Consider the following 25,846-nt stretch of genomic DNA (forward strand, 5'->3'; position numbering starts at 1 on the left):
CAACAGTTGTGGTCATGTAGGGAAACAGAGTTATCAATTGCCAACTCTTGAATATGGTATCAAGGTATATACCTTAACACTTGGAAGGTTGCATATTTCTGTCCATAAAGAACACACAATTGTGGAGAGTTGAGGTCACATCTTGTTGGAACATACAGTACAGACCAAAAGTTTGGACACACCTTCTCATTCAAAGAGTTTTCTTTATTTTCATGACTATGAAAATTGTAGATTCACTCTGAAGGCATCAAAACTATGAAATAACACATGTGGAATTATATAATTAGCAAAAAAGTGTGAAACAACTTAAAATATGTCTTATATTCTAGGTTCTTCAAAGTAGCCACCTTTTGCTTTGATTACTGCTTTGCACACTCTTGGCATTCTCTTGATGAGCTTCAAGAGGTAGTCACCGAAAATGGTCTTCCAACAGTCTTGAAGGAGTTTCCAGAGATGCTTAGCACTTGTTGGCCTTTTTGCCTTCACTCTGCGGTCCAGCTCACCCCAAACCATCTCGATTGGGTTCAGGTCTGGTGACTGTGGAGGCCAGGTCATCTGGCGTAGCACCCCATCACTCTCCTTCTTGGTCAGATAACCCTTACACAGCCTGGAGGTGTGTTTGGTGTCATTGTCCTGTTGAAAAATAAATGATGGTCCAACTAAACGCAAACCGGATGGAATAGCATGCCGCTGCAAGTTGCTGTGATAGCCATGCTGGTTCAGTATGCCTTCAATTTTGAATAAATCCCCAACAGTGTCACCAGCAAAGCACCCCCACACCATCACACCTCCTCCTCCATGCTTCACGGTGGGAACCAGGCATGTAGAGTCCATCCGTTCACCTTTTCTGTGTAGTGCAAAGATACGGTGGTTGGAACCAAAGATCTCAAATTTAGACTCATCAGACCAAAGCACAGATTTCCACTGGTCTAATGTCCATTCCTTGTGTTCTTTAGCCCAAACAAGTCTCTTCTGCTTGTTGCCTGTCCTTAGCAGTGGTTTCCTAGCAGCTATTTTACCATGAAGGCCTCCTGCACAAAGTCTCCTCTTAACAGTTGATGTAGAGATGTGTCTGCTGCTAGAACTCAGTGTGGCATTGACCAGGTCTCTAATCTGAGCTGCTGTTAACCTGCGATTTCTGAGGCTGGTGACTCGGATGAACTTATCCTTCGCAGCAGAGGTGACTCTTTGTCTTCCTTTCTTGGGGCGGTCCTCATGTGAGTCAGTTTCTTTGTAGCGCTTGATGGTTTTTGCCACTGCACTTGGGGACACTTTCTAAGTTTTCCTAATTTTTCGGACTGACTGACGTTCATTTCTTAAAGTAATGATGGCCACTCGTTTTTCTTAGCTGCTTTTTTCTAGCCATAATACAAATTCTAACAGTCTATTCAGTAGGACTATCAGCTTTGTATCCACCAGACTTCTGCACAACACAACTGATGGTTCCAACCCCATTTATAAAGCAAGAAATCCCACTTATTAAACCTGACAGGGCACACCTGTGAAGTGAAAACCATTTCCGGTGACTACCTCTTGAAGCTCATCAAGAGAATGCCAAGAGTGTGCAAAGCAGTAATCAAAGCAAAAGGTGGCTACTTTGAAGAACCTAGAATATAAGACACATTTTTAGTTGTTTCATAGTTTTGATGCCTTCAGAGTGAATCTACAATTTTCATAATCATGAAAATAAAGAAAACTCTTTGACTGAGAAGGTGTGTCCAAACTTTTGGTCTGTATTGTATGTTCCGCATAGCATACATATCTACACCATCGGAGAGGTACATATCAGGGGAGTGATTGCACTGTATTTGGAATGCAGCGTTGAACCCTGACGCACGCCGAACCTAGACCTCACTCCTCCTTCCGAAGACGGTCTGGTCCAGTTATGGAGCAGAGGGATTGCAATAATGAATCTGAACAAATAAAAAAAAAAAAGAGATACAAGAAGTCCCCACAATGATGTTTACATGGTCATTCTTCCAGTAGTCGTAATTGAAAATTACATCACAAGACAAATGGAACTATAGTAAAAATACAAAGATACAACACAATTAAAACTCGCCATCTTACATATAATGCTTAAAAAATAAGAATAGATATGAATAAAATTATTCCTAGAGTTTGAGCTCAGTCTGATATGTTCGATAAAAACATACTTGAAAAGCAGTCTGAGCAGTGCTGGAGACAAGTGAGACAGGCGGGTCCCCGGTGGCTCCTCCCTGCCCACTGCCAGGTCTCTGCCTACACAAGTATGTAGACAGAGACCTGACAATCCAGGGCAGCTGGCGGGGAGAAGCCGCCGGGGACCGAACAGCACAGGAGACGAGTTATACATTTGGTTCCCAATGGGCAGGATGTATCAGCTGTTAGATTTAAGAAGGTGAGACACTCCCTCTAAATTTTTGGCAGTTAAACTCGTAAAGGGTTGCCAACTTTTTGGACAATCTTTTCTTAAACTCTCTCATCCACAAAAAAAGCTTATTATCCTCTCCTGCACCTTTGCCACTCTGGCAATGTCAGCAGGGGGTAGAGTGGGATCTCTCCACACTCAACTGCAGTCAATCAGTTGGTGGAACAGTCTTGATGCAGGTGGTGAGTATAAACCTTTATTTATTCATTGGACTAAAGCATTTAGGAAGGGATTGTCCAAATGGTGAATAACCCCTTAAGCATGCACAATATTCAGTATTATCAGAGAAGCCGCTTCACCCAATCTCCACTAGTATAATAGGTGTCATTTTTAGTTTTTTTTATGGAATGACTTATTTAATATTTCAGTATCTCATCCTGTATATCATTTTAATCTGAGTTCACTTTTTTCCCCTTACGGTTTTGCAGTTTGTAAAGGCTGTTATCACTTCTGAGTATCTTCTAATATTGGATTATCGGAACTTCCATTTGGAGCAGTGGTTCCTCCGAGAACTGGCCCCGCAGTTAGCAGGGGAAGGGCAACTAGTCACATACTCTTTACCTTTTGAATTCCGAGCTTTGGAAGCAATTCTGCAGCACAGGGTAAGACCTTATTGTTCATTTGGTGTGCTTACAGCTGGGTTGGAAGTTGTAAAGAAATTTGACTTGTTTTTGTTTAACTAGAATAAAATGGTTCTTTTTAACTTTTGAGTCAAATAAAAACAGCGCATGTACTCGCCCAGATGTCTATTGTTCCATATTATGGATATTTCAGACACATTGGGAACTGATCTCTCTCAATTTATAAGATTATATGTCCTTTAACCCCTTCACCAGATCCTGTTTTCATCTTCCTGCCCAGGCCAAATTTTCCAACACTGAAAAGTGTCACTTCATGTAGTAATAACTCTGTAATAACTAATAAGTAATAACTCTGTAGTAATAGCTCTTGAACACTCAGGGTATGTGCACAAGGTGCGGATTCTGCTGCGGTTCCGCAGCGTTTCTGCAGCTGCGGGTCCGCAGCAGATTCTGCTGCGTTGTACAGTACCTTTATTTCCTATGGAAATTAAAAAAACGCTGTGCACATGCTGCGGATTTTTCCGCGTGGTTTTGCTGCGGTTTACAATCCGCAGCATGTCAATTGTTTGGTGCAGAAACGCTGCAGTTTTACACCTCATCCATTATGAGGTGTAAAACCCCAGATAAACCGCAGGACTTTTGTCCTGCGGATTTACCTGCGGTTTTCTCTCCAAAATCCGCAGATCAAAAAAACTACGTGTGCACATAGCCTCAATGTATACCAGAGGTTCTGAAGCTTTTTTATCACTACACATTGTACTTTATGTTAGTGATAAATTTAGGCCAATTTTTTGCGTTTTTGTTAACATATCGGAATTTTGGCAACAATTTTGAAAATGTCACAATTTTGAAACTTTTAACTTTTATGCCCTTACCCGCTTCCAGACTGCCCACTGTACATAAATGTCAGCGCTTGCTGGGCTCTGTGCAGCGCCAACGTTTCTCTACGGTAAGCAGTCTTGCTGCTCTCAGGACCCCCCAGGGTGCTGCGATTCCTGTGAAAAGTGGTAGTTCTGACAGGTAATATCATCGACACCTGATTTGATCAGGTCCCAATTATGTTAATCCATTGCCATCTTCTGGTTGTTGCAGTCATGGCATTTAGAAGATGGCGAGAGGGAGAAGACTGCTTCACTCACCTCTCCATCATGCCCCGTGATCACATCACGGGGTAGCCGAGGGTTGTCATGGTAGCCGGAGGTCACGTGATGACCTCCAGATCTGCCAGCTACTGTAGCTTGTTAGACTCAGCCAGCTGCTGAGTCTAACAAGCGATCTGACAGTGTATTGCAATGCATCAGACCAGTGATCAGAAAAATAAAAATTGAAGTCACTAAGTAAAAAAAAAAAAAATGTGTAAATGTTTTAAAACTTAAAAAAAAAAATCACAAAATATATATAAGTCCAGGTGGGAGACCCCAGAGAAAGTGGTGAATCAAAGGGCAAAAATCCTGTGAGACTTCAATATCCAGACGGGTAAGCAAGGTGTTGGCTAACCAACATGACATTGTCATAGAAGACAAGGATCAGAAGACAGCAATGACAATAGATGTGGCAGTGCCAAGTGACGGCAACATTAGAAAGAAGGAATATGAGAAGCTGGAGAAATACCAGGGCCTCAAAGGAGAACTGGAGGAGATGTGGAAGGTGAAGGCAACAGTGATTCCAGTGGTGATAGGGGCACTTCGAGCAGTCACCCCTAAGGCCTCTTTCACACATCAGGTTTTCGCCGTCAGGCGCGATCCGGCGCTTTTGACAAAAACCGGATCCGGCAAAATGCAATGCCGGATCCGGTTTCCCCCCATTGACTTGCATTTGCGCCGGATCGCGCCGGATGGCCATGCGTTTCATCCGGTTTTCGCCGGATCCGGCAATGTGTCTCAATCCGGCGTCTGGAAAAAACGGCTACTGTAACGTTTTTTGTCTCCGGCGAAAAAGCCGGACATGCCGATCCGGCGCGTCCGGCTTTTTCACACAATGAAAGCCTATGAGCGCCGGTGGCCGGATCCGGTTTTTTTGGTCTGAGCATGCTCAGTAGCTCTGCCCACAAGACACATATATAAAAGCAAGACAGTGGGACCCTCAGCCACACCCATCATGCCACCCAAGACAGCAATCAGGCGCAGGAGAAGGCAGGAGACCACTGCAGCACCATCAGCACCACCACCACCACGCCAAATGGAGCAGCAAATGGAACATGCTGAGGAGGGGAGTCCAGCAGCAGATGAGAGACGGTAATTATCAAATCCCCCATTCCTCCAAACTAGGGCCATGGAATATCAAGATATTCATTGGCCCTTTGTTTCTCTTTATTCAACAGCCGCCCAAGAGATGCAGCAGCAGCAGCACTGGCAGCACTGGCAGCAGCTGTAACACCACCCACAGCCATGGAGTCTGGCCAGCAGGAAGACAGCACATCTTCTTCTGGGAGCCCTCCCTCTCATCGTCAGCATTTGACGGTAAGTTTTTATTTCCAAAATCCATCATTTCTGTAATATATGTCTATTCATTGCCTTTTATTTCAAAACAGGAATCACAAGATGAAGAGGAGCTCCCAGAAGAAGAAGGAAGGGATGGACAGACACCTGGAGTGGGCTCACAATTGGTAAGTTTTTGGCATCAAACGCAGAAACACAACATCACACTACACACAACACATAGAAAACAATGTTCTGCAGACCACACACAGCAAACAAATGCCTACATCCAAAGACATAACATTTTTTGTTTTCTTCTCTAGTCTTCCCAATCTGGTGCTCGGCCAAGAGTTCCTCGCAGTGCCTCCCAGGGTCGTCGGCGACAGCAACGCGGCGGTCACCAGCGTGTAAGTATAAATATTTTTGCTTTGTTTTTTTTGCACTTTTTATTTCATTTCTTTTGTGGAGGCTAATTATGTTATTTTTGTCTTTTTCTTTAACAGCCTTCACAGCGTGCTCCCGACTCTGACGGTGAGGATGGAGGAATCGATGTGGACCACCTCATCGATCTCGTCAGAGAAAGGGAGCCGCTCTGGAATATGGCTGACCGCCGCCACGCTGACCTGATCGTTACCCGACGACTCTGGGAGGAAATCTGTTCGCTCCTTGTGGACCGCTGGGAGGACCTCGATGCTCGGGCCCAGATTAAAGAGCGTAAGTATATACAGTACCGGTTGCTTGATGTAAACCAGTGTTTCCCGAACAACAGTCCTCGTGGTCCCCACGGATCATGTGTTCAGGATTTCTATTTACTATGGAAATCCTGAAAACATGACCCCTGGGGACCATGAGGACTGGAGTTTGGGAAACACTGATGTTGTATACTAACCACTCCTTTCTCGTTTCAGGGGACAGAATTGTGAAGCGGTGGCGGTCTGTGAGGGATCGTTTCAAGAAGGAGTTCAATAAAGAGATGCGGGCCCCGAGTGGATCTGGAGGACGCAGGAGCAAGTACAAGTACGCACAAGCCCTGTCGTTCCTCCGGGATACAATGGTCACCAGAAGGTAAATATTACACACCACATGTGAAAAAAAAAATGTTTAGATGTAACAATTTTTTTTCAGCCAGGGCCATGCCATGTCACTTTTTTAATTGTTTTTTTTCTCTTTATTCCACAGCACGGTGAGCAGCACTCGGGAGCCTGCACGGTTGGACCCTTCTGAGGCGATCCCTGAGGAGACCGGCACCGAGGGACACTTCGACCGCCCCGGTACATCTGCACCTTCACAGCCTTCCCACACATTCGACCCCTCTGTCCCATCTACCAGCACAGGAGCATCGTGGCCGCCTACATTACATGAAGCTGCTGGTGAGGAGATCGCTTTCCCTTTACCCCACCCTTCTGCCCCTGCCACCTCTATTACACCTGCGGGTACTGGGCGGCAGAGGGGTCAGGAAAAGAGTTATGCGCCAGAGTTCTTGCATCTGAATGCATCTTTCCAGAACTGTCTAAAAGTCTTGTCAGAGCAAATCTCTGCAGGCTTTCAGCAGATCAACTCCAGCATTCTGGAGGTGAAGACACTTCTGCAAACCATGCATTCAGAAGCAAGATCTTCGCCAAACCACACCTTTTTCAGGTCTGTTGTGGAGCGCATGGAAACGCTATCTCCTACCCAGCAGATGCATGTAATGCATTCATGCCACGGTGCTCTCCAGCACGTTACCTCCCAACCTCCTCTTCCCACCCCAGTAGTTCCTCCACCTGCACCCCCTCCAGCCACTTTCCATCCTCCCCCTCCTATTACATACCATCCACCTCCCCAGTACCAGCAACCTCCCCAGTACCAGCAACCTCCCCAGTACTAGCAACCTCCCCAGTACCAGACATCTCCCCACTTCCAGCAACCTGCCCCATACCAAACTCCTTCCCCATACAACTTGCCATCAACATCATCTGCTCCTACAGTCCCTGCCCAACCCTCCACTCCACCGCCCACCACCTCTTCTGCCTCCCACATGTCCACCCATTCTGTAGCTTTTTCCACACCTTCACCTCTAACTGTTCCTTCCCCACCACGATCCCAGTCCTCTCTCCACACTCCCAGTGTCGAAGTGTCCCGCAGCCCCTCCAGCAGTATTTCCACCCCACACTACACAGATTTATAATATGTGTGTATTTTAATAAAAATGACCAGTTTTATGGTTTCAAAGCTTTATTAAAAAAGTTTATTAAAATTTAAAAACCGTTTACTAAAAAAAACCTTTTTCAATAAAAGTTAAATTATTTTACACTGGTTGTCTGTCATTTCTTTCTGCGGCCAAAAGGGTTAAATACAGGGTATTTAAAAGGTAAAATGGTATTCAAAACTAGGTATATAACTGTGGGTAAATTTTAGCTTTTTGCCACAGTTGTGTTCCTGGTTGTGTTTGAAGCAAAGTATTTCACCTAAAAAGTTGTGATTATTGTTGGTGATTTCCTAACAATGTACACAACTTTTGTTAAAAGGTGAAATACTTTGCATAAAACACAACCAGGTACACACCTGTGGCCTAAAGCTAAAAGTAGTAAGACCATGACAAGATAGCCAACTTTGGTTGGCAAAGGTATATACTGTTGGTACAGAAGGTACACAATTTTGGTTAAGGGCACAAATTTTTCACACTCTGTCATCCTGCCAGTGTACTCTGCCTTGAGGTGACATAAAGTATAGTGCAAAATTGTCCCTCATTACTGAAACCGTCACAGAACTTCTAGTGGTAATGTCATGGTAATCTTGCAAGGTGGTTTCTTCAGAGGTGTCCTCAATGGAAATGGGTTCCTTGCAGATAACAAAATTGTGGAGTACCACGCAAGCTTTGATCACCTCGTCCACCGTTTCTGTCTTGAGGTTGATCGCAGTCAATAGGACCCGCCATTTGGCTGTCAGAATACCAAAGGTACATTCAACCATTCTTCTTGCTCTTGTGAGGCGGTAATTAAAAATGCGTTTTGTTCTTGACAATCCTCTGCTACCGTACGGTTTCAAAAGGTGTTCTGACAGCTGGAAGGCTTCATCCCCTACACAGACAAATGGCATAGGTGGACCAGATGTTTGCGGCAGCGGTCTAGGGGGTGGGAACTGGAAGGTGTTTCCATACAGTTTACGCCCCATGGCAGACAGTTTGAAAACTTGAGTCATTGGAGCGGCCATAGGCCCCAATATCAACAGCAATAAATTTGTATTCCGCGTCAGCGATGGCCATGAGGACACGGCATGTGTACTTCACTATTCCAGATATGGTGGAAATCCCGAGTCTGTACTGGAAATGCAGTGACGAAAGGGATTCTCCAGTTGCAAGAAATCTGTGGGGAATTAAAAAACAATCAATTAGTTTTAGATCACAGCATTACATACCAAAACTCAGCTATAACACTTGGAGATACAAACTACCACCAACAAGATTGCAGTGAAAGTGTGTTCTGATGCGAGCATATCCAATAAATGTGGCTTACCTTAAAGTCACCATCAGATGCTCTGCGGGTGAAACAGAGAAGCGGCAATAGGTGTCTGCTTTTCTTATGAGGTGTGCAATGCGCTCCACCAAGTAATCAAAATTCTCCATTTTCATCCGAACATATCCAAAAAATTTATCCGGGTTTCGTCGAAGGTCCATGCAGAGTGTAGAATAGACCCCACGCGTCATTCTCTTGGCTGTGATGGGGTGGATCCACAAACGTCATCTACGATGCCTGATGCGCTGCTGTCTCGCTCTCTCCTTCTCCAGAACAATCACCCTCAAACGATTCGCCTCCGCTGTAAAATCCGCCAAATTCTTCAAAATATTGCCAATGACAACATCCATCTTCGCCAGTAACTTGCTCTTCTCTCCAACCTGCACTTTCTCCTCTACAACCTGTCAAAGAAGGGCTGTAGGAACACGCTATATATAGTTTTCCAGTAGCCAATCCCGTTCGGAAGGCCACAAGGGGTGTTTTTAAAAACCGGATCCGGCGTAATTCGTCGAAAAACTAATCGAAAAATGGATGAACCGGATGAGACGGATCCGGTTTTGTCTGTCAAGAACAAGACGGATCCGGCAGAAAAACGGATCCGTCACATCCGGTTTTATGAAATATTTGCCGGATCCAGCGCTCCGGCACGACGCCGGATCGCGCCTGACGCCGAAAACCTGATGTGTGAAAGTAGCCTTAGTTGGAAGAATGGCCACAACAGATCCCGGGAGCAAGGGGGGCAAGAAGGAAGTTTTTATAGTGTGTGTGTGTGTATATGTGTATATATATTATATACTGTATATTTTCGAGTATAAGCCGATCCGAGTATAAGCCGAACCCCCCCTAATTTTGCCACAAAAAACTGTGAAAACTTATTTTGACTCGAGTATAAGCCTAGGGTGGGAAATGCTCCATAGATTATTCACCATATGGTGTCCCCAGAAGAAGCTCCATAGATTAGTCCCCCATATGCTGACCCCATAAGAAGCTCCATAGATTGTTCCCCCATGTGCTGCTGCATGTAAAAATAAAAAAAAATGACATACTCGCCTCTCCGTCGCTGGGTGTCAGATACTCACCTGTCCTGCTTCCATGGCTGCTCACCGCTATCTGCCACGTCATCAGTCAGTGACGTCCAGACTGCAGGGGGCGCGGCGCGCACTAATCACGTCACCGCGCCCTCTGCTGTCTGAAGTCACTGACCGATGTCAGACAGCAGCATGCAGCCATGGACGCAGGACAGATGAGTATCGCTATACTTACCCGTCCTGACACTGTCTCTTGAGCCCCCAGCTTCTCCGCGCGCTCTCTTCCTGCTTTCAGCTGTCTGTGATACCGCTCATTAAAACTCATGAATATGCGCATATTCATGAGTTTTAATGAGCGGTACCACGTGACCGCTGAAGGCAGGAAGAGAGCGCGGAGAAGCTGGGGGCTCAAGAGACAGCGTCAGGATGGGTAAGTATGACCTGACACCCCCAACCTCCCGGTGTATATAACTCGAATATAAGCCAAGAAGGGGACTTTCAGCCCAAAAAAATCGGCTGAAAATCTCGGCTTATATTCGAGTATATACGGTATATATATATATATATATATATATATATATATATATATATATTTAATATGTGTTTGACAAAGACCGAGCTGCGAGGTTGAAACGTTGCACCACTTGGTGCTGGATTAAAGTCCACAATTTTTCCTTGAACTGGAGTGCTGCCTGATTTTTTCCATAATTATATGTATATTGTGAGGTAGCGCTGTTATTCAGTTAGGGGATCCTCGCTAGGCAGCGAACAAAACACATCGGCACCAGGTTTTCCACAAAACCAAAACAGTCCATGCAGTTTATTCAGCAGCATAAACCCATAGAAGCAACATAAAGTTCTTATAACAGCATAGCGTCCATGACAGAGCTTCACTCTGTTAGCAATGTCCAATACACAGGCTTTTCAGACCGCAGTTATATCTCACCCCGTCAGGGTTCTCTCATGGCTGCTTCTCCATGCTGCAGACATTCATTCCCTCCAGGGAACTCTCAGGCACTTGCAGCCATTAGTCACAGCGTCCACACGTGCAGTCAGGCAAGAAGCCCCATCTCAGTGGGACCTTCCACACTGGACCAACCAAGTCCCAGCATTCACCCCCATGTGACCTACCCTGGCCACGTTATATGGTTCATAGCCATGCCCACCGGGTCACATGACTATGACCTCATCACTGGTCCTTCAGGCATTTACACACTCTTTACAACAGTGCTTTAAACGCACCCCCTGGGTGGGTTTGTAGGTAACCAGGCTCGCCCATCTCTCTAGTTACCTGGAGACTTCTCCCTTACACATTGAAACAACACCTCAGCAATATCATTGCTGAACAACACATAAGTCTCCATCTCAAAGCCACCCACTTTGGGATACATAACGGCCATTCCGTATTCTGCCATTCATCCTTTCTCCTGGGACATCCACACAACGCCCCCTAGCGGACTCAGTGGTTACTACACTATATATATATATATATATATATATATATATATATATTTAATGTTAAATTGAAATAAAAGTATAACCAAAGAAAACAACATCTTGTCCCGCAAAAAACAAGCTGCCATACAGCTCCATCAGTGGAAAACTAAGTTATAGCTCTTAGAATAAAGCGATGCAAAAAAAAATTTTTTTCATAAAAATTTTTGTGTAAAAGCGGCAACACATGAAAAAATGATATAGATTTGGTATCGCTGTAATCGTATTGATCTGAAGAATAAAGCTGCCTTATCAATTTTACCGCACACGGAACGTCATTTAAAAAACCCTCAAAAATCAAATCCTGAATTTCTGGTTCATTCTACCTCCCAAAAATCTGAATAGAAAGTAATCAAAAAATGTTGAAAACCAAAAATAGTACCAATAAAAACATCAACTTGTCACGGAAAAAAAAAGCCGTCACATGACTGTTGGCAGGAATCTGGAAAAATTATAGCTATCACAATATGGGGATGCAGAAACTTACTGTGTGACAGCAGCCAAACTTAAAAGCCTGATTTATAACTCTGGTATCGCTTTAATCACACCAACTCTAAGATAAGTCATCTAATCACTTATACCACACGAGGAACGACGTAAAAAATAAAACCAATTCTTTACCTGCTGTTGTTTCATTCACTCTGCTTCCCAAAGATCACAGTAAGGCTTGCCTGACATTTATCCTGCACTCTGTGCTGAATGCTTACATCGGGGTTTCCGTGTAAATCTCTGAAATACGTGATTCAGACAGAACCCCTGGCGGAAGATTCCTTATAATGAGGCAGATGGAGACACTGTGGACACCGTCTGGCCACCTATGATCTGACGGTGTCCATCTTTTTAGGCGTGCATGAAAGTGCGGTCGGCCATAGTTTTGTGCACTTGTTGAAATGGACACCGCAGAACAGAGGCCAGATGGAGTCCAGAGTAACTCTGCTGCCTCTTAGTGAAAGGATCCCTGGGGGCTTAATCTGAGTCATGTCATTCGGAGATTTAGATGGAAACTCCAAAGTAAGTGCTCTGCATAGCACTCCGTGTAAATGTGATCCAAAATGTTATGTAAAATGTTCCCAATTAAAGCTTCAACTCAGTCCACAAAAAATGAAGTCCCCACTTAGGTCCATTATTTAATGGAATTGTAGAGGGTTTCCACGTTACTGGTAGCACAAAAGCTCTGGAAAAGCGAAATGGCTCCTTGCCCCCCTAAATAAATCCAACAAATTCTGCGCTTTCAAATCCAAATGCCCCCCCCTTCTGATCTTTACAGTGTGCCTAAACATTTCTGTAGCAACGAGAACCCACCTAATTTACGGGCGCATGTCTCCAGAAGCATGAGATGGTCACTACAACGTGTACCGGTCATTACAACGGCCGTTTCAATTTTTACTCCACAACTTACACTGTTTCTTGTTTCTGGAAAACACCCATGGAGTCAAAATCGTCAACACACCTGTAGATAAATTCCCAGGGGGGTGTAATTTCCAAAATGGGGTCACTTGAGGGGGGTTTATGCTCTTCTGGCACTTAGGGGCTCTGTATATGGAGTCCGCAAACTATTCTACATTAATTTGTTCTCCAAGAATCAAATTGCGCTCCTTTCCACGGGAGTCTGGCTAAGCAGTACAGTACAACCGCAAAACTATTTTTTTTGTGGTAAATTTTTTTTTTCACCGTCTAATGCTATAAAATTCTGTGACCATATTATCCCTGCACCTTTAGATGAATTCATTGAGAGGTGTGGTTTGTAAATTGTTGTCACATATAGGGGTTTCTGCTGTTCTGAGAAAAAAGGGCTCTGCCAATGTGACATGGCATCGGCAAACCATAACAGCAAAATCTGCACTGTAATATGGTGCTCCTTCCCTTCTGAGCTTAGCACTGTGCCTCAAAAGTAGTTTTCGACCACTTATGGGGTATATTGATATACGCAGGAGAAATTGCGTAACAAATTGTAATGTTCGTTTTTTCTTATTGTCCCCTATGAAAATTGCAAACTTGGGGTCATAGCAACATTTTAGTGAAAAAAAAATAGTAATATTTCATTTACTCAGCCCAATATTATACAAATTTGTGAGAGGTCTTGGGGTAAAAAAAAAAAACCAAAACAAAAAAAGACTTGCTACTCCCCTAGATGTATGCCTTGAGAGTTTAGAAGATGGAGTCACTTGTGGGGGTTTCTGCTGTTTTGGCATTTAAGTGACCCTTCAAATACGACATGGTGTCCGCAACCTATTCCAGCCAAAATAACGCTCCCTTCCTTCCAATCTCTACAGTCATTTTTCACCACGTATTAAACCTTGTGAAAATAAAAAAAATAAATAAATTGCGGATAAAACATTTTCCTTGAAAAACATGATTCTTTATTTTCACAGCTCAACATTATAAAATTTTGTGAAGCCACTGAGGGTTCAGGGTGTTAACCAGACATCTAGATAAATTATTTGAGGGGTCCAGTTTTCAACTGTTTAAGCACATCAGGGGCTCTCCAAATGTGACATGGCGTCCGCTATCGATTCCAGCCAACTTTGCATTACAAAACTCAAACGGTGTTGCTTCTCTTCCAAGCCCTGCCGTGTGCCCAAACATCTGTTTTCCACCACATATGAGGTACCTGTGTACTCAGGAGAAATCGCACAACAAATTTTATGGTGCATTTCTCCCATTACCCTTGTGGAAAAGAAAAATTTGGGGCTAACGTAACATTTTTGTGGGAAAAAGTTAAATGGTTTTTTTTTTTTTTTTTTCCTTCCACATACCATTAATTCCTGTGAAGCACATGAAGGGTTAATAAACGTCTTGAATGTGGTCTTGAGCACTTTAAGGGTGCAGTTTTTATATTTTCTGTCATTTAGACCCCTCAGTCACTTCAGATATAATGTGGTCCCTAAAAAAAAAAAAAAGAAAAATTAAATGGTTTTGTATATTTTGTTGGAAAAATGAGAAATTGATAATCAGCTTTTAACTCTTCTAGCTTCCTAACAAAAAGAAATTTGTTTAAGAAAATGATGCTGATGTAAAGTGGACGTGTGGGAAATTCTATTTAAGAACTATTTTGTGTGACATAACTCTGGTTTAAGGGCATAAAAACAAAGTAAAAAAAAATAAGATTGCGAAATTTTCAATATTTTCAGAAATATGGTCTAAGGCTGGTTTCACATTTGCACTTTATAGCGCAGCGACGGCCTGCGCACGGCCGCCGCTAAGCCCCTCCCGGCTCCCTGCCCGCCCCATCCGGTCATCACCGCCTACTAGCGCACATGGGCGCTTGAGATCTGCGCACCCTATCTTTAGCATAGGGTGCGCAGATCGTGCACTAGCAGGATTTTGCCGTGCGCTGCGCACTTTTGAAAGTGCGCCGAACGCAGCATGTTGCACCTTCAAAAGTGGAAGTTCAATTTTGTGGAAGCACCTTGGCATGATGTAACTTACATCAAATGTTGTGAAGGAGTTTTCCAGTTGCATAATATTGACCTGTCTAAAGGAGCGAGATCGTGTATCCGTGAGTGTGATAACTTTTCTCCAGATAACCCTTTTATCATAGGAAACTGTATTTGGCTTGTATATTTTTTTAATTATTGATGTATAAAAACAGATGTCACTCAGATCTTATTTTATTCTCGTTTTTCCCCTGAATATTCCGTCTCTTTTCTTCTTACCGTGCTCTCTGCATTTCTGGGTGTTTTAGTGCAGTGAGCGGCGTCAAAAGAAGGGACACGGGGAGGAGAAAGAGTCCAGCCGCACACACTGGCAGCATACAGACTGTGAGCACTGTCAATGAGAAGCAGAGGAATGCCCCAGATAAGCAAATGGGGAGATAAAACTATACACCAAACTCTTTGCCACACCAAGGGTGCACTTGAGCCTCCTCATTTACACACAATTTAGGGTGGCACGGTGGCTCATTGGTTAGTACTGCAGCCTTGCAGCGCTGGGTTCCTGGGTTCAAATCCCACCAAGGACAACATCTGCAAGGAGTTTGTATTTTCTCCCCGTGTTTGCATGGGTTTCTTCCAGGTTGTCTGGTTTCCTCCCACATTCCAAAGAGATACTGATAGGGAATTTAGATTGTGAGCCCCATCGGGACAGCAATGATGTAAGTGAAGCGCTGCAGAATATGATAGTGCTGTATAAGAAAAGCATAATGAATGAAATATTTTCTCAGGCACTGTACCAATAACAGGTACAGTGCTAGTATGGTGGTTATGTGGCCTAAGTCCTCTACAACACTCTGTAGCCCATTTAAAATGCATTTTAATAATAATAATAATCTTTATTTACATAGCGCCAACATATTCCGCAGCGCTTTACAGTTTAACAGTTTCAAAACACAAGTCATAAGTAACAACGCTAACAATACAATAATTAAAGCAAAATAAGACGAAATAAGACGACCCTGCTCGTGAGAGCTTACAATCTACAATGAGGTGAGGGAGATACAGAGTACAGGTGTGTATTTACAATGGTGTATTTACAATGAAGGTCCAGCCATCTTGCGGGAGTGAAGGATGGATGGAGATAGTGAATGGGCTACACACGCACACTTACACAGAGAATGACTTTGATTAGTGAATGTGATAGGCCGCTCTGAACAGGTGTGTTTTGAGGGAGCGCCTAAAACTATGCAAATTGTGGATAGTCCTGATTTCTTGGGGTAGAGCATTCCAGAGGATAGGAGCAGCACGGGAGAAATCTTGGAGTCGGGAGTGGGAGGTACGGATTAGTGCAGAGGTTAGTCGAAAGTCGTTTGCAGAGCGCAGGCCGATAGACAGAAATGAGAGAAGAGATGTAAGGGGGTGCCGCACTGTGGAGAGCTTTGTGGGTGAGAACAAGTACTTTGAATTGGATCCTATAATGAATGGGCAGCCAATGTAAGGACTGGCGAAGAGCGGACGCGTCCGAGTACCGATTACCCAGATGGACGATCCTGGCCGCTGCATTAAGTATGGACTGGAGAGGGGATAGTCGAGTGACGGGGAGGCCAATTAATAGAGCGTTGCAGTAATCCAGGCGAGAGTGGATCAATGCAACAGTGAGGGTTTTTGTTTCCATAGTGAGAAAAGGGCGGATTCTAGAGATGTTCTTTAGGTGTAAGCGGCAAGAGCGGGCAAGGGATTGTATATGGGATGTGAAGGAGAGATTGGTGTCAAACATAACACCCAGACAGCGCACCTGCTGCCGGGGTGTTATTGTGGTACCACCCACGGAGAGGGAAATGTCAGATTTAGGGAGGTTAGTAGACGGTGGGAGCAGAAGAAGTTCAGTTTTGGAGAGGTTGAGTTTCAGATAGAGAGCGGACATGATATTGGAGACTGCGGACAGACAGTCACGGGCGTTCTGTAGTACAGCGGGGGTAAGGTCGGGGGAAGACGTGTATAGTTGTGTGTCATCAGCATAAAGATGGTACTGAAAGCCAAATCTGCTGATGGTCTGTCCAATTGGGGCTGTGTATAGAGAGAAAAGAAGGGGGCCAAGGACTGAGCCCTGAGGTACCCCGACAGCAAGAGGAAGAGGAGATGACGTGGAGCCAGAGAACAAAACACTGAAGGAGCGGTCAGAGAGATAGGAAGAGAACCAGGAGAGTGCAGTGTCCTTAATGCCTAGTGACTGGAGCCTAGAGAGTAGGAGATGGTGGTCAACAGTATCGAAAGCTGCAGATAGGTCAAGAAGAATGAGCAGAGAGTGGTCACCGTTACGTTTTGCTGTCAGAAGGTCATTGGTCACTTTGATGAGTGCAGTTTCAGTCGAATGTAGGGGGCGGAAGCCGGACTGTGAAGGGTCTAGAAGGGAGTGAATGGAGAGGTAACGGGTAAGGCGGGAGTAAACTAGGCGTTCCAAAAGTTTAGAGATGAAGGGGAGATTGGAGACTGGTCTGTAGTTGTTTGTGCAGGATGGGCTGAGAGCAGGTTTCTTTAGTAATGGAGTAACGATGGCGTGTTTGAAGGAGGATGGGAAAATGCCAGAGGAGAGGGAGAGATTAAAGATTGTAGTTAGGTGGGTTGTGACGACTGGAGAGAGAGACTGGAGGAGATGTGAGGGAATGGGGTCGGTAGTGCATGTAGTCGGACGAGAAGAAGAGAGGAGTCTGGAGACTACTTCTTCTGTGATGGGATCAAATGTGGAGAGTGAGCCAGGGGAGATGTAGGAAGGGATGGGAGTCACAGCACTTGGTGGTTGGGAGCAGATTTCTTGACGGATATTATCTATTTTTTCTGTAAAGTGGGAGGCCAGGTCATCAGCACAAATGTCTGTGATAGGGGCTTGTGCTTTTGGCCTGAGGAGGGAGTGAAAAGTGTCAAAGTGTTGGGCGTAACTGACACCCTTTAAGTGGAAAAACATGTATTATATAATGGATAATTTTAAAAACACTTTTTTTTCCTCTCCAGATTAGCACTCTACAAGGAAGACTTCATTTCTTACAACCTCGAATTCTAGAAACTTTGGAATCTTTGGTGGACCCCAAGCTTTTATCTGTAGATAGAAGTAAACTGCATATCCTTTTGCAAAATGGGAAAACGTGAGTTTATTTTATATTGGGGGAGGAGTAGACAAATTGCCTTCTGCATTGGACTGGAGGAGGCAGAATATTCAAGGGTTTTACTGGTCTGTTACCTATTTTACAGTCTTTCTGAACTGGAAACCGATATAAAAGTTTTTAAAGAAGCAATTCTGGAAATTCTGGATGAAGATGAGCTTATAGAAGAGCTGTGCTTGACCAAGCTGTCTGAGCCTCAAGCGCTGTATGTATTATCCTAATAAAATGCTTATAGGGAGAGATTGTTTATTTAGTGCTGTATGGGTCACCATGAAAAGCAGTACAACCTTTTGACTCATGATTTCGATTATACGTCTTTTAAACTTTTGAGATTTTTTGACCGCTCATATTGGTGCCTTCTGTACTACTACAAAAGGCCCAGTTCATTAAGACTAGCATTTTGTAAAACAGTCTTGACAAAGTGAATGTTGCCATAAGATGCACCATATTCATTAAGAGGTGTGCCTCTTTAATTTGGTGCATCTTTCAACAGTCATGGGCCAATGCTAAAAATGTATGTAACCCATGGGCTGCCATAAAGCTGTCAGAATTTATACCCAGTGCTGCCTGAGCTCCATTTATTTAAAATAAAAAAAGTTGCAATTATTTGTATAACATAATACACATTAGGATACAATATAGTTCATTTCAATACGCTAGGTAACCAGTATGTAGTAATAAATAATTCCTGAGTATTTTGGCTGCTGTAGAGCTTTTCCCACTATGGCATATGATTTACATATGACTGCTGAGACCACTCCAATATATAGGACAACACTTGCCTTTCTAGTAACTAGAGTAAATCACAATGTACTCTCATTTACCATAACGCTAAAAAAAAAACAGTGTGTTGCTGATCAGGTCATCTTAGAAATCATGTTAGAGTATGGGCCCAAACTTTTTATTGAGCCCATAAACCGCGTGTGTGGATGCACTTCAGCCTCCTGAACAGTGTCCTGCAGAGTGGCTTTTCAAGCAATCTGTTGGTTCTCGGAGCCACAACCACAACAGATCTGCTGCACATGTTAACAGTGCAATCTAGGAGTAAAGGGAACCTGTCAGGATTGTGCTCAGTAACCTACAGACAGTGTCAGGTCAGTGCTGTTATACTGATTGCAATTATACCTGGGTGATGAAATCCATCTTGTGGTTGTTGTGTAATCTTTATTTTCAGTGTTGAGTTAATGATATGCTCATGCTCCAGGGTAGACTGTGCGGGGCTTCATGTGGTGCTCTGATTAGGTATTCTTCAGTATGGCATCTGACAGGTCACTGTTCCCTCAGTGAAAAATGAGGATGAATGAACTCATCGAGATCAAAATCCAACACTGCGGAGACACCATCACATGTTTCTCAACGCAGTGATTCTAGAGCAATGCCCCCATCCCTTATGGGAAATATGTAAAAATATGCAAAACACAAGCCGCGGAGACACCATCACATGTTTCTCAACGCAAGCAATGACTAGCCAGGTCTTTCCCCGGGAAGGAACAACCACGGGAAGGGCAGTCTTCAATGAAGTAAACCACCTATGCCAAAACATGGTATCCATCCATAGACAGCCGTTTCGGGGTATTGCCCCTCATCAGTGTGGAGTAGGAAACTGGCTAGTAGGAGCAATGCCTAGTAGAAGACTGTGAAAAATGAGGATGAATGAACTCATGGAGATCAACATCCAACACTGCGGAGACACCATCACATGTTTCTCAACGCAGTGATTCTAGAGCAATGCCCCCATCCCTTATGGGAAATATGTAAAAATATGCAAAACACAAGCCGTGGAGACACCATCACATTCATCCTCATTTTTCACAGTCTTCTACTAGGCATTGCTTCTACTGGCCAGTTTCCTACTCCACACTGATGAGGGGCAATAGCCCAAAACAGCTGTCTGTGGATGGATACCATGTTTTGGCATAGGTGGTTTCCTTCATTGGAGACTGCCTTTCCCGTGGTTGTTCCTTCCCGAGGAAAGACCTGGCTAGTCATTGCTTGCGTTGAGAAACTTGATGGTGTCTCCGCGGCTTGTGTTTTGCATATTTTTACATATTTCCCATAAGGGATGGGGGCATTGCTCTAGAACCACTGCGTTGAGAAACGTGATGGTGTCTCCGCAGTGTTGGATGTTGATCTCCATGAGTACATTCATCCTCATTTTTCACAGTCTTCTACTAGGCATTGCTCCTACCCTGTTTCCCCGAAAGTAGGACCCCCCCGAAAGTAAGACAGGGTGGGGATTACGGGGGGGTCCTTCAATGTAAGGCCTCCCCCGAATGTAAGGCAGGGTTGGGGGCCGCTGTGAAATGTAAGGCCCTTACCTTTGGGCCGCCGCTCTCCCCCATTGGGTCCCCAGGCTCCAGAGGTGTCCTCAGGTGCAGCTGGGCGGGTCCAGCGCTCATGGGGTTAACTCGCCGTGTTAACCCCGCAATCCGCCCAGCTCAACAGCTCATTGGCCGCCCCTGTTCCCCACGTCACCGCCGGCCCCCGGCTCGAGCACTGATTGGTCCAGCAGCTTGGGCTGTAATTGGCCGCCCCAGCCCCACGTCACCGCTGTTTCCCTGCTGATTGGCACAGCGTTCCCTGCAGCACAGGCCTTCCGCACCCACAGCCGCACCGCAGAGGAAAACGTCCAGCATTTAAAAACCAAGTAGGGAAACATGTACTGTATAGGGTATGGGGCTGTGTGCAGTGGGATACGGCACTGTTATGGGGTGTGGGGCTGTGTGCAGTGGGATACGGCACTGTTATGGGGTGTGGGGCTGTGTGCAGTGGGATACGGCACTGTTATGGGGTGTGGGGCTGTGTGCAGTGGGATACGGCACTGTTATGGGGTGTGGGGCTGTGTGCAGTGGGATACGGCACTGTTATGGGGTATAACAGCATGTTAATAAATGTTAGTTTATTGGTTAAAAAGAAATTGTCATTTTTTTTCGGCTAATGTAAGACCTCCCCCGAAAGTAAGACAGGGTGGGACTTTTTGGGGTAAAATTAATGTAAGACAGGGTCTTACTTTCGGGGAAACACGGTACTAGCCAGTTTCCTACTCCACATTGTTGAGGGGCAATACCCCAAAACAGCTGTCTGTGGATGGATACCATGTTTTGGCATAGGTGGTTTCCTTCATTGGAGACTGCCCTTCCCGTGGTTGTTCCTTCCCGGGGAAAGACCTGGCTAGTCATTGCTTGCGTTGAGAAACATGTTATGGTGTCTCCGCGGCTTGTGTTTTGCATACTGTTCCCTCAGTGACCTTCCCCCTAGTTTACTTAATGAATATATGTGTATTTTGGCTGGTCCGAACAATGAAAGCAATTGTTACCACCCACCTTTCGTGTCTCCCATTTTTCACATAGATTGTAAGCTTGCGAGCAGAGCCCTCACTCCTCTTGGTATCTGTGTTTGTTATGCTGTAATGTCTGTTGTCTGTCCAAGTCCCCTCTATAATGTAAAGTGCTGTGGAATATGTTGGCGCTATAGAAATAAAATTATTATAAAAAAACAAAAATCCCCCTCCTGCAGGCAGGTGCCAGAGGTGGATCGCCGATAGCTGCTAATGCGCAGGCGCTACCAGCGCCACTTTTAAATGGATTTTTTTTAATGAATTTATGGATAACGTGAAATAAAGGATTACATACACATTTAATCTATTTTTCTTTTTCTCCGAGCCTACGAACTAACCGGCAGGTAGTTGCTAATTTAATTGATAGGTACTTTAACTCATAATGCTAAAAGTAGCTGGTTTAAATTAGGCCAGGTTCACATAGCGTTAACCAGCCCTATCAACGCATAGCGTTGATGGGCTACGTTAACGCTATAGCATAACACGATATGCGTTATGCTATACTGCGCTAATGATTCATCAGCGCTAGCGGTGACGGAGCCTCAGACGCTGCAGGCCGAGGCTCCGTCGGTGCTTAACGGCACATCGCGAACGGGTGCCGCTTTACAGCATACGTCACGATGCGCCACATAATGGTGGTGTATGGCAGCGTTAACGGACTGCGTTATACCATGGTGTAATGGAGTCCGTTAAACGGACTGCCATAGCGCAGTGAGAACCCGGCCTTAAAGAGCATCTTTAGAAGGAATAATGTGGGAATGCATGGAGTGGGTTTAGGGTGTGCTACTAATATGTAATGTTGTTTGCAGTGCAGAGGGCACATCTCGCATAGATCACACAGAAGAAATGGAGCTGCTTCTTGAGAATTATTACAGACAAGCAGAAGATCTGGCAAATGTTGCCAGGGAATTGCGTGTGCTAATTGATGACTCCGAAAGTGTGATTTTTATTAACTTAGACAGGTCAGTCTATATGTCTATTATCTTGTATGTGATATGTGTGAGTAAGTATGCATTTATATAATATAGTTTTTGTTTTTTTTTGTGTATTTTTCCTATAACATGTGGTCAAAAGTATTGGAACACACCACGTAATGATTGAATTCAGGTTTTCATTCAGTCCTATTGCACTGGTGTACAAATACATCACCTAGCCATGCGGTCTGCCTTTACTGATACCTGCTGGACGATGGGTCATTCTATAGAGCTCACTACATTCCAGTGTTATAAGATGTAACAGATTAGTGAAATTTCTTCTGAAATTTCTTCCCTCCTATATATTCCACAGTTAATTGTGAGTGGGTATTATTGAAAAGTGGAAGCATTTAGGAACCACAACAACTTGACCAAGAAGTGACCCAAGATATGGAGTGACATAGAGCTGAGGTGCATAATTCCCCAATGCTCAGTCAACATCAGCACAAAAATTGCACTGGGAATGCATGAGAATAATGGGTTTCCATGACAGAGCCGATGCATGCCAGCTTTATATGAACAAGCACAATGCCAAGCGTCAGATGGAGTACTGTAAAGCCCCCCACCACTGATAGCTGGAGCAGTGGAAATGTGTTCTGTGGTGTAACAAATTATGACTATTTATCTGCCAGTTTGATGTACGAGTCTGGGCTTGGCGAATAGCTGAATTACCTGTCGGACTGCATTGTTCAACTGTGAAGTGTGGTGATGGAGTGATAATGCTATGGGGTTGTTTTTCAGGAGCTTGTCTAGCCCCCTTAGTTCCAGTGAAGAGAAGTCTGTCTTAAGCCCCCGTCACACTAAGGCTGGTTTCACATTAGCGCTTTTTAAGCGCACGCACGGCCGGGGGTAGCTCCGCCCCCGAGCCGGCTCTCTGCCCGGCGTGCCCGCCCCTTGCTTGTAGCGCCGCCTCCTAGCGCACAGCGGCCCCTGCGATCGGCGCACCCTATCTTTAGCATAGGGTGCGCAGATCGTGCGCAGGCCGTGCGCTAGTTGCGCTCTGACCTGCGCTGCGCACTTTTGACGGTGCGCCGTGCGTGCCAAAATCCGAAAAGTTTGATTTTGGCGCGCACGGCGCACCGTCAAAGGTGCGCAGCGCAGGTCAAAGCGCAACTAGCGCACGGCCTGCGCACGATCTGCGCACCCTATGCTAATGATAGGGTGCGCCGATCGCAGGGGCCGCTGTGCGCTAGGAGGCGGCGCTACAAGCAAGGGGCGGGCACGCCGGGCAGAGAGCCGGCTCGGGGGCGGAGATACCCCCGGCCGTGCGTGCGCTTAAAAAGCGCTAATGTGAAACCAGCCTAAGCGACGCACCAGCGATCCCGACAACGATATGACCTGGTCAGGATCGCTGGTGTTGCTACATGATCGCTGGTGAGCTGTCAAACAGGCAGCTCTCACCAGTGATCAGGACCAGCAACGACGCAGGTAACAAGCGCGCGTGTCGCTTAGTTACCCGCTGTGTACCCTGGATACCAGCGTGCTCGTGCTGGGAGCTGGTATCCAAGGTAAACAGCGGGTAACTAAGCCACGTCATAAATATTAATCTAGTCTGGAGTAGCATTCCTGGCGTACAAAACGCCAGTATTTATTAAACGGGTGAGTGAGGCCATTCCCCAGTCTTTCCCCATTTTGACTGAGCTGATTGAAATTGGTGTGAAAACAAAAATTTTTTTTGCAACTTTTCAAAGCTTTTGCGCCAGTTTTCTGTGGTAAATGCCCCTATGCTTTTACTTTTTTTTCTGTTCTGAAAAACTATTACAGAACTCTCAAAAGAATCTTCCTATTCATTTCTATGGAAAACAACTTTTGTTCATATGTTCTGTCTTTCAAATGCTTTAAGGCCCGTCACACACAGCGAAATCGCTAGCGAGATCGCTGATTTTGTGACGCAACACCGATCTCGCTGTGTGGGACATGCATCAGCGACCGGCCCCCCGCTGGTTATCGCTGATCGTGCAGGAGTGTCCTGGGCCATTTTTTGATCATTGGTCTCCTGCTGGCCAGCACGCATCGCTGCGTGTGGCAGCGGGAGACCAACGATCAGCGAGCTCACAGAGCTGTAAGCAGATGCTGGGAGCTGGTATCCAAGGTAAATATCGAGTAACTAAGCACCCGTGTCACTTAGTTACCCGCTGTGTACCTTGGATACCTGCGTGCTCGCGCTGGGAGCTGGTATCCAAGGTACACAGCGGGTAACTTAAGTGACGCACACGCTTAGTTACCCGATATTTACCTTGGATATCAGCGTCCTCGCTGGTCCTGATCATTGGTGAGTCTGCCTGTTTGAGAGCTCACCAGCGATCATGTAGCGAGGCACCAGCGATCCTGACAAGGTCGTATCGTTGTCGAGATCGCTGGTGCGTCGTTTAGTGTGATGGCACCCTTAGGTTTGCAAAAATGCCTGAAGGGAGAAAAGAAAGTAAGTACATGACTCTACTTTAAAGCTGCTCCTGGTGGAAAGCACTGCAAACTAGAGATTTGTCCACATTTTGTCTTTCAGCCATCGGAATGTGATGATGAGACTGAATTTGCAGCTGACCATGGGAACCTTTTCCCTTTCTCTGTTTGGTCTAATTGGAGTGGCTTTTGGCATGAACTTGGAATCGACTTTTGAAGAGGTTTGTTTTTTTCTGATTTAAGGAATAACTGTAGATATTTATCCAGCACCTAGATAGCGATTTGTATTGTGTAATGACCGCTCTCCTGACCTCCCTGCAGAGCTGTGTGTGATTATACCTGACATATCTGCAGGTTCCTTTCAGCTTCTATCTCACCGGCAGACAGGATAATATTGCTGCAATACACCAGCGCTCGGAGCTGCAAAAAATGTTTACCGAAAGACAAATTTCATTTTTCCTGTTAGTTACTTGTCTCACTCTGGTAACTCCCCATTTATTAAAAATTAGCTCTGGTGGCAGAGAGATCTTTGTTAACGTCATCCCCATAGCCTGGAATTGATCATTGTTATATTGGAAAAACGTGGATTTCTCTGGAATAAGACATTGGATCGCAGATATTAAGATATCCTTTTATTCACCTTCCTATGACCTACATACCATGTAAATGTCTTAGGAGGGTTGATCTTATTTCCTTTTAAATCAGTAGATGTAGAGTGCAAAACATGTAATTTTGTCCCTGCTACATCAACATCTGGATATTAAGGTAAACCGTAGTACATACACGCCATAGACCATTATGTTGTGTAACTTTAGGATTCACACGGAGGCTCTGATAACACATCTACATGTTGCACAGCAGCAATTCTCCCAAAAAATGTGCAACTTGCTGCATTTTGGAGCAGTGATTTTTGATGTGGGAAAAAAAATGGCCATGTCGCAGATAAGTTGCAAGCAAGTTGCAGTCGCATGTGACTTGCAATAAATGCAATAAAGTCTTTGACAAGTGAGTCATGTGCAACATGCAACCAGCGACCGTCCAACACGTCTGAGAAATTGCAACCGTGTCGCAGGTCTCTGTGCAACACCATAGGACATCATGAGACGGAAAGTCTCAATGTGACGCTTGTTGCCATGTAGACCTAGCCCGAGACGGTGGTCAAGAATATAAAAATCTTTT

The 25,846-nt window shown here is 44.9% G+C and overlaps 2 protein-coding genes across 3 annotated transcripts in view; one reads left to right on the plus strand and one right to left on the minus strand.

The window, feature by feature from the left end:
* Window positions 1–25,846, plus strand: part of MRS2 (magnesium transporter MRS2) — a 39,523-nt gene that overhangs the window by 10,229 nt on the left and 3,448 nt on the right. The window contains exons 5-9 of the mRNA XM_073566129.1: window positions 2,839–3,012; window positions 17,808–17,938; window positions 18,045–18,161; window positions 22,103–22,255; window positions 24,771–24,888. Coding sequence (XP_073422230.1) covers window positions 2,839–3,012; window positions 17,808–17,938; window positions 18,045–18,161; window positions 22,103–22,255; window positions 24,771–24,888 — 693 coding nt within the window. The remainder of the gene's footprint in view (window positions 1–2,838; window positions 3,013–17,807; window positions 17,939–18,044; window positions 18,162–22,102; window positions 22,256–24,770; window positions 24,889–25,846) is intronic.
* The window catches only part of GPLD1 (glycosylphosphatidylinositol specific phospholipase D1), a 128,585-nt gene continuing 116,500 nt past the window's right edge, over window positions 13,762–25,846 (minus strand). The window contains exons 25-26 of one of the 2 annotated variants that reach the window (XR_012230061.1): window positions 14,181–14,308; window positions 13,762–14,035 (exon numbers count right to left, since the gene is read on the minus strand). Coding sequence is in view for 1 of the 2 variants with exons in the window: in XM_073566125.1 (XP_073422226.1) it covers window positions 14,291–14,308 (18 nt within the window). In the remaining variant the exon portion in view is untranslated. Of the gene's footprint in view, window positions 14,309–25,846 lie in introns of both variants that reach the window. The other variant, XM_073566125.1, reaches the window with a different exon arrangement.

Source organism: Dendrobates tinctorius, unplaced genomic scaffold, assembly GCF_039654945.1.
Source record: "Dendrobates tinctorius isolate UK_male_01 unplaced genomic scaffold, ASM3965494v1 ptg000004l, whole genome shotgun sequence".
Classification (NCBI taxonomy): domain Eukaryota; kingdom Metazoa; phylum Chordata; class Amphibia; order Anura; family Dendrobatidae; genus Dendrobates; species Dendrobates tinctorius.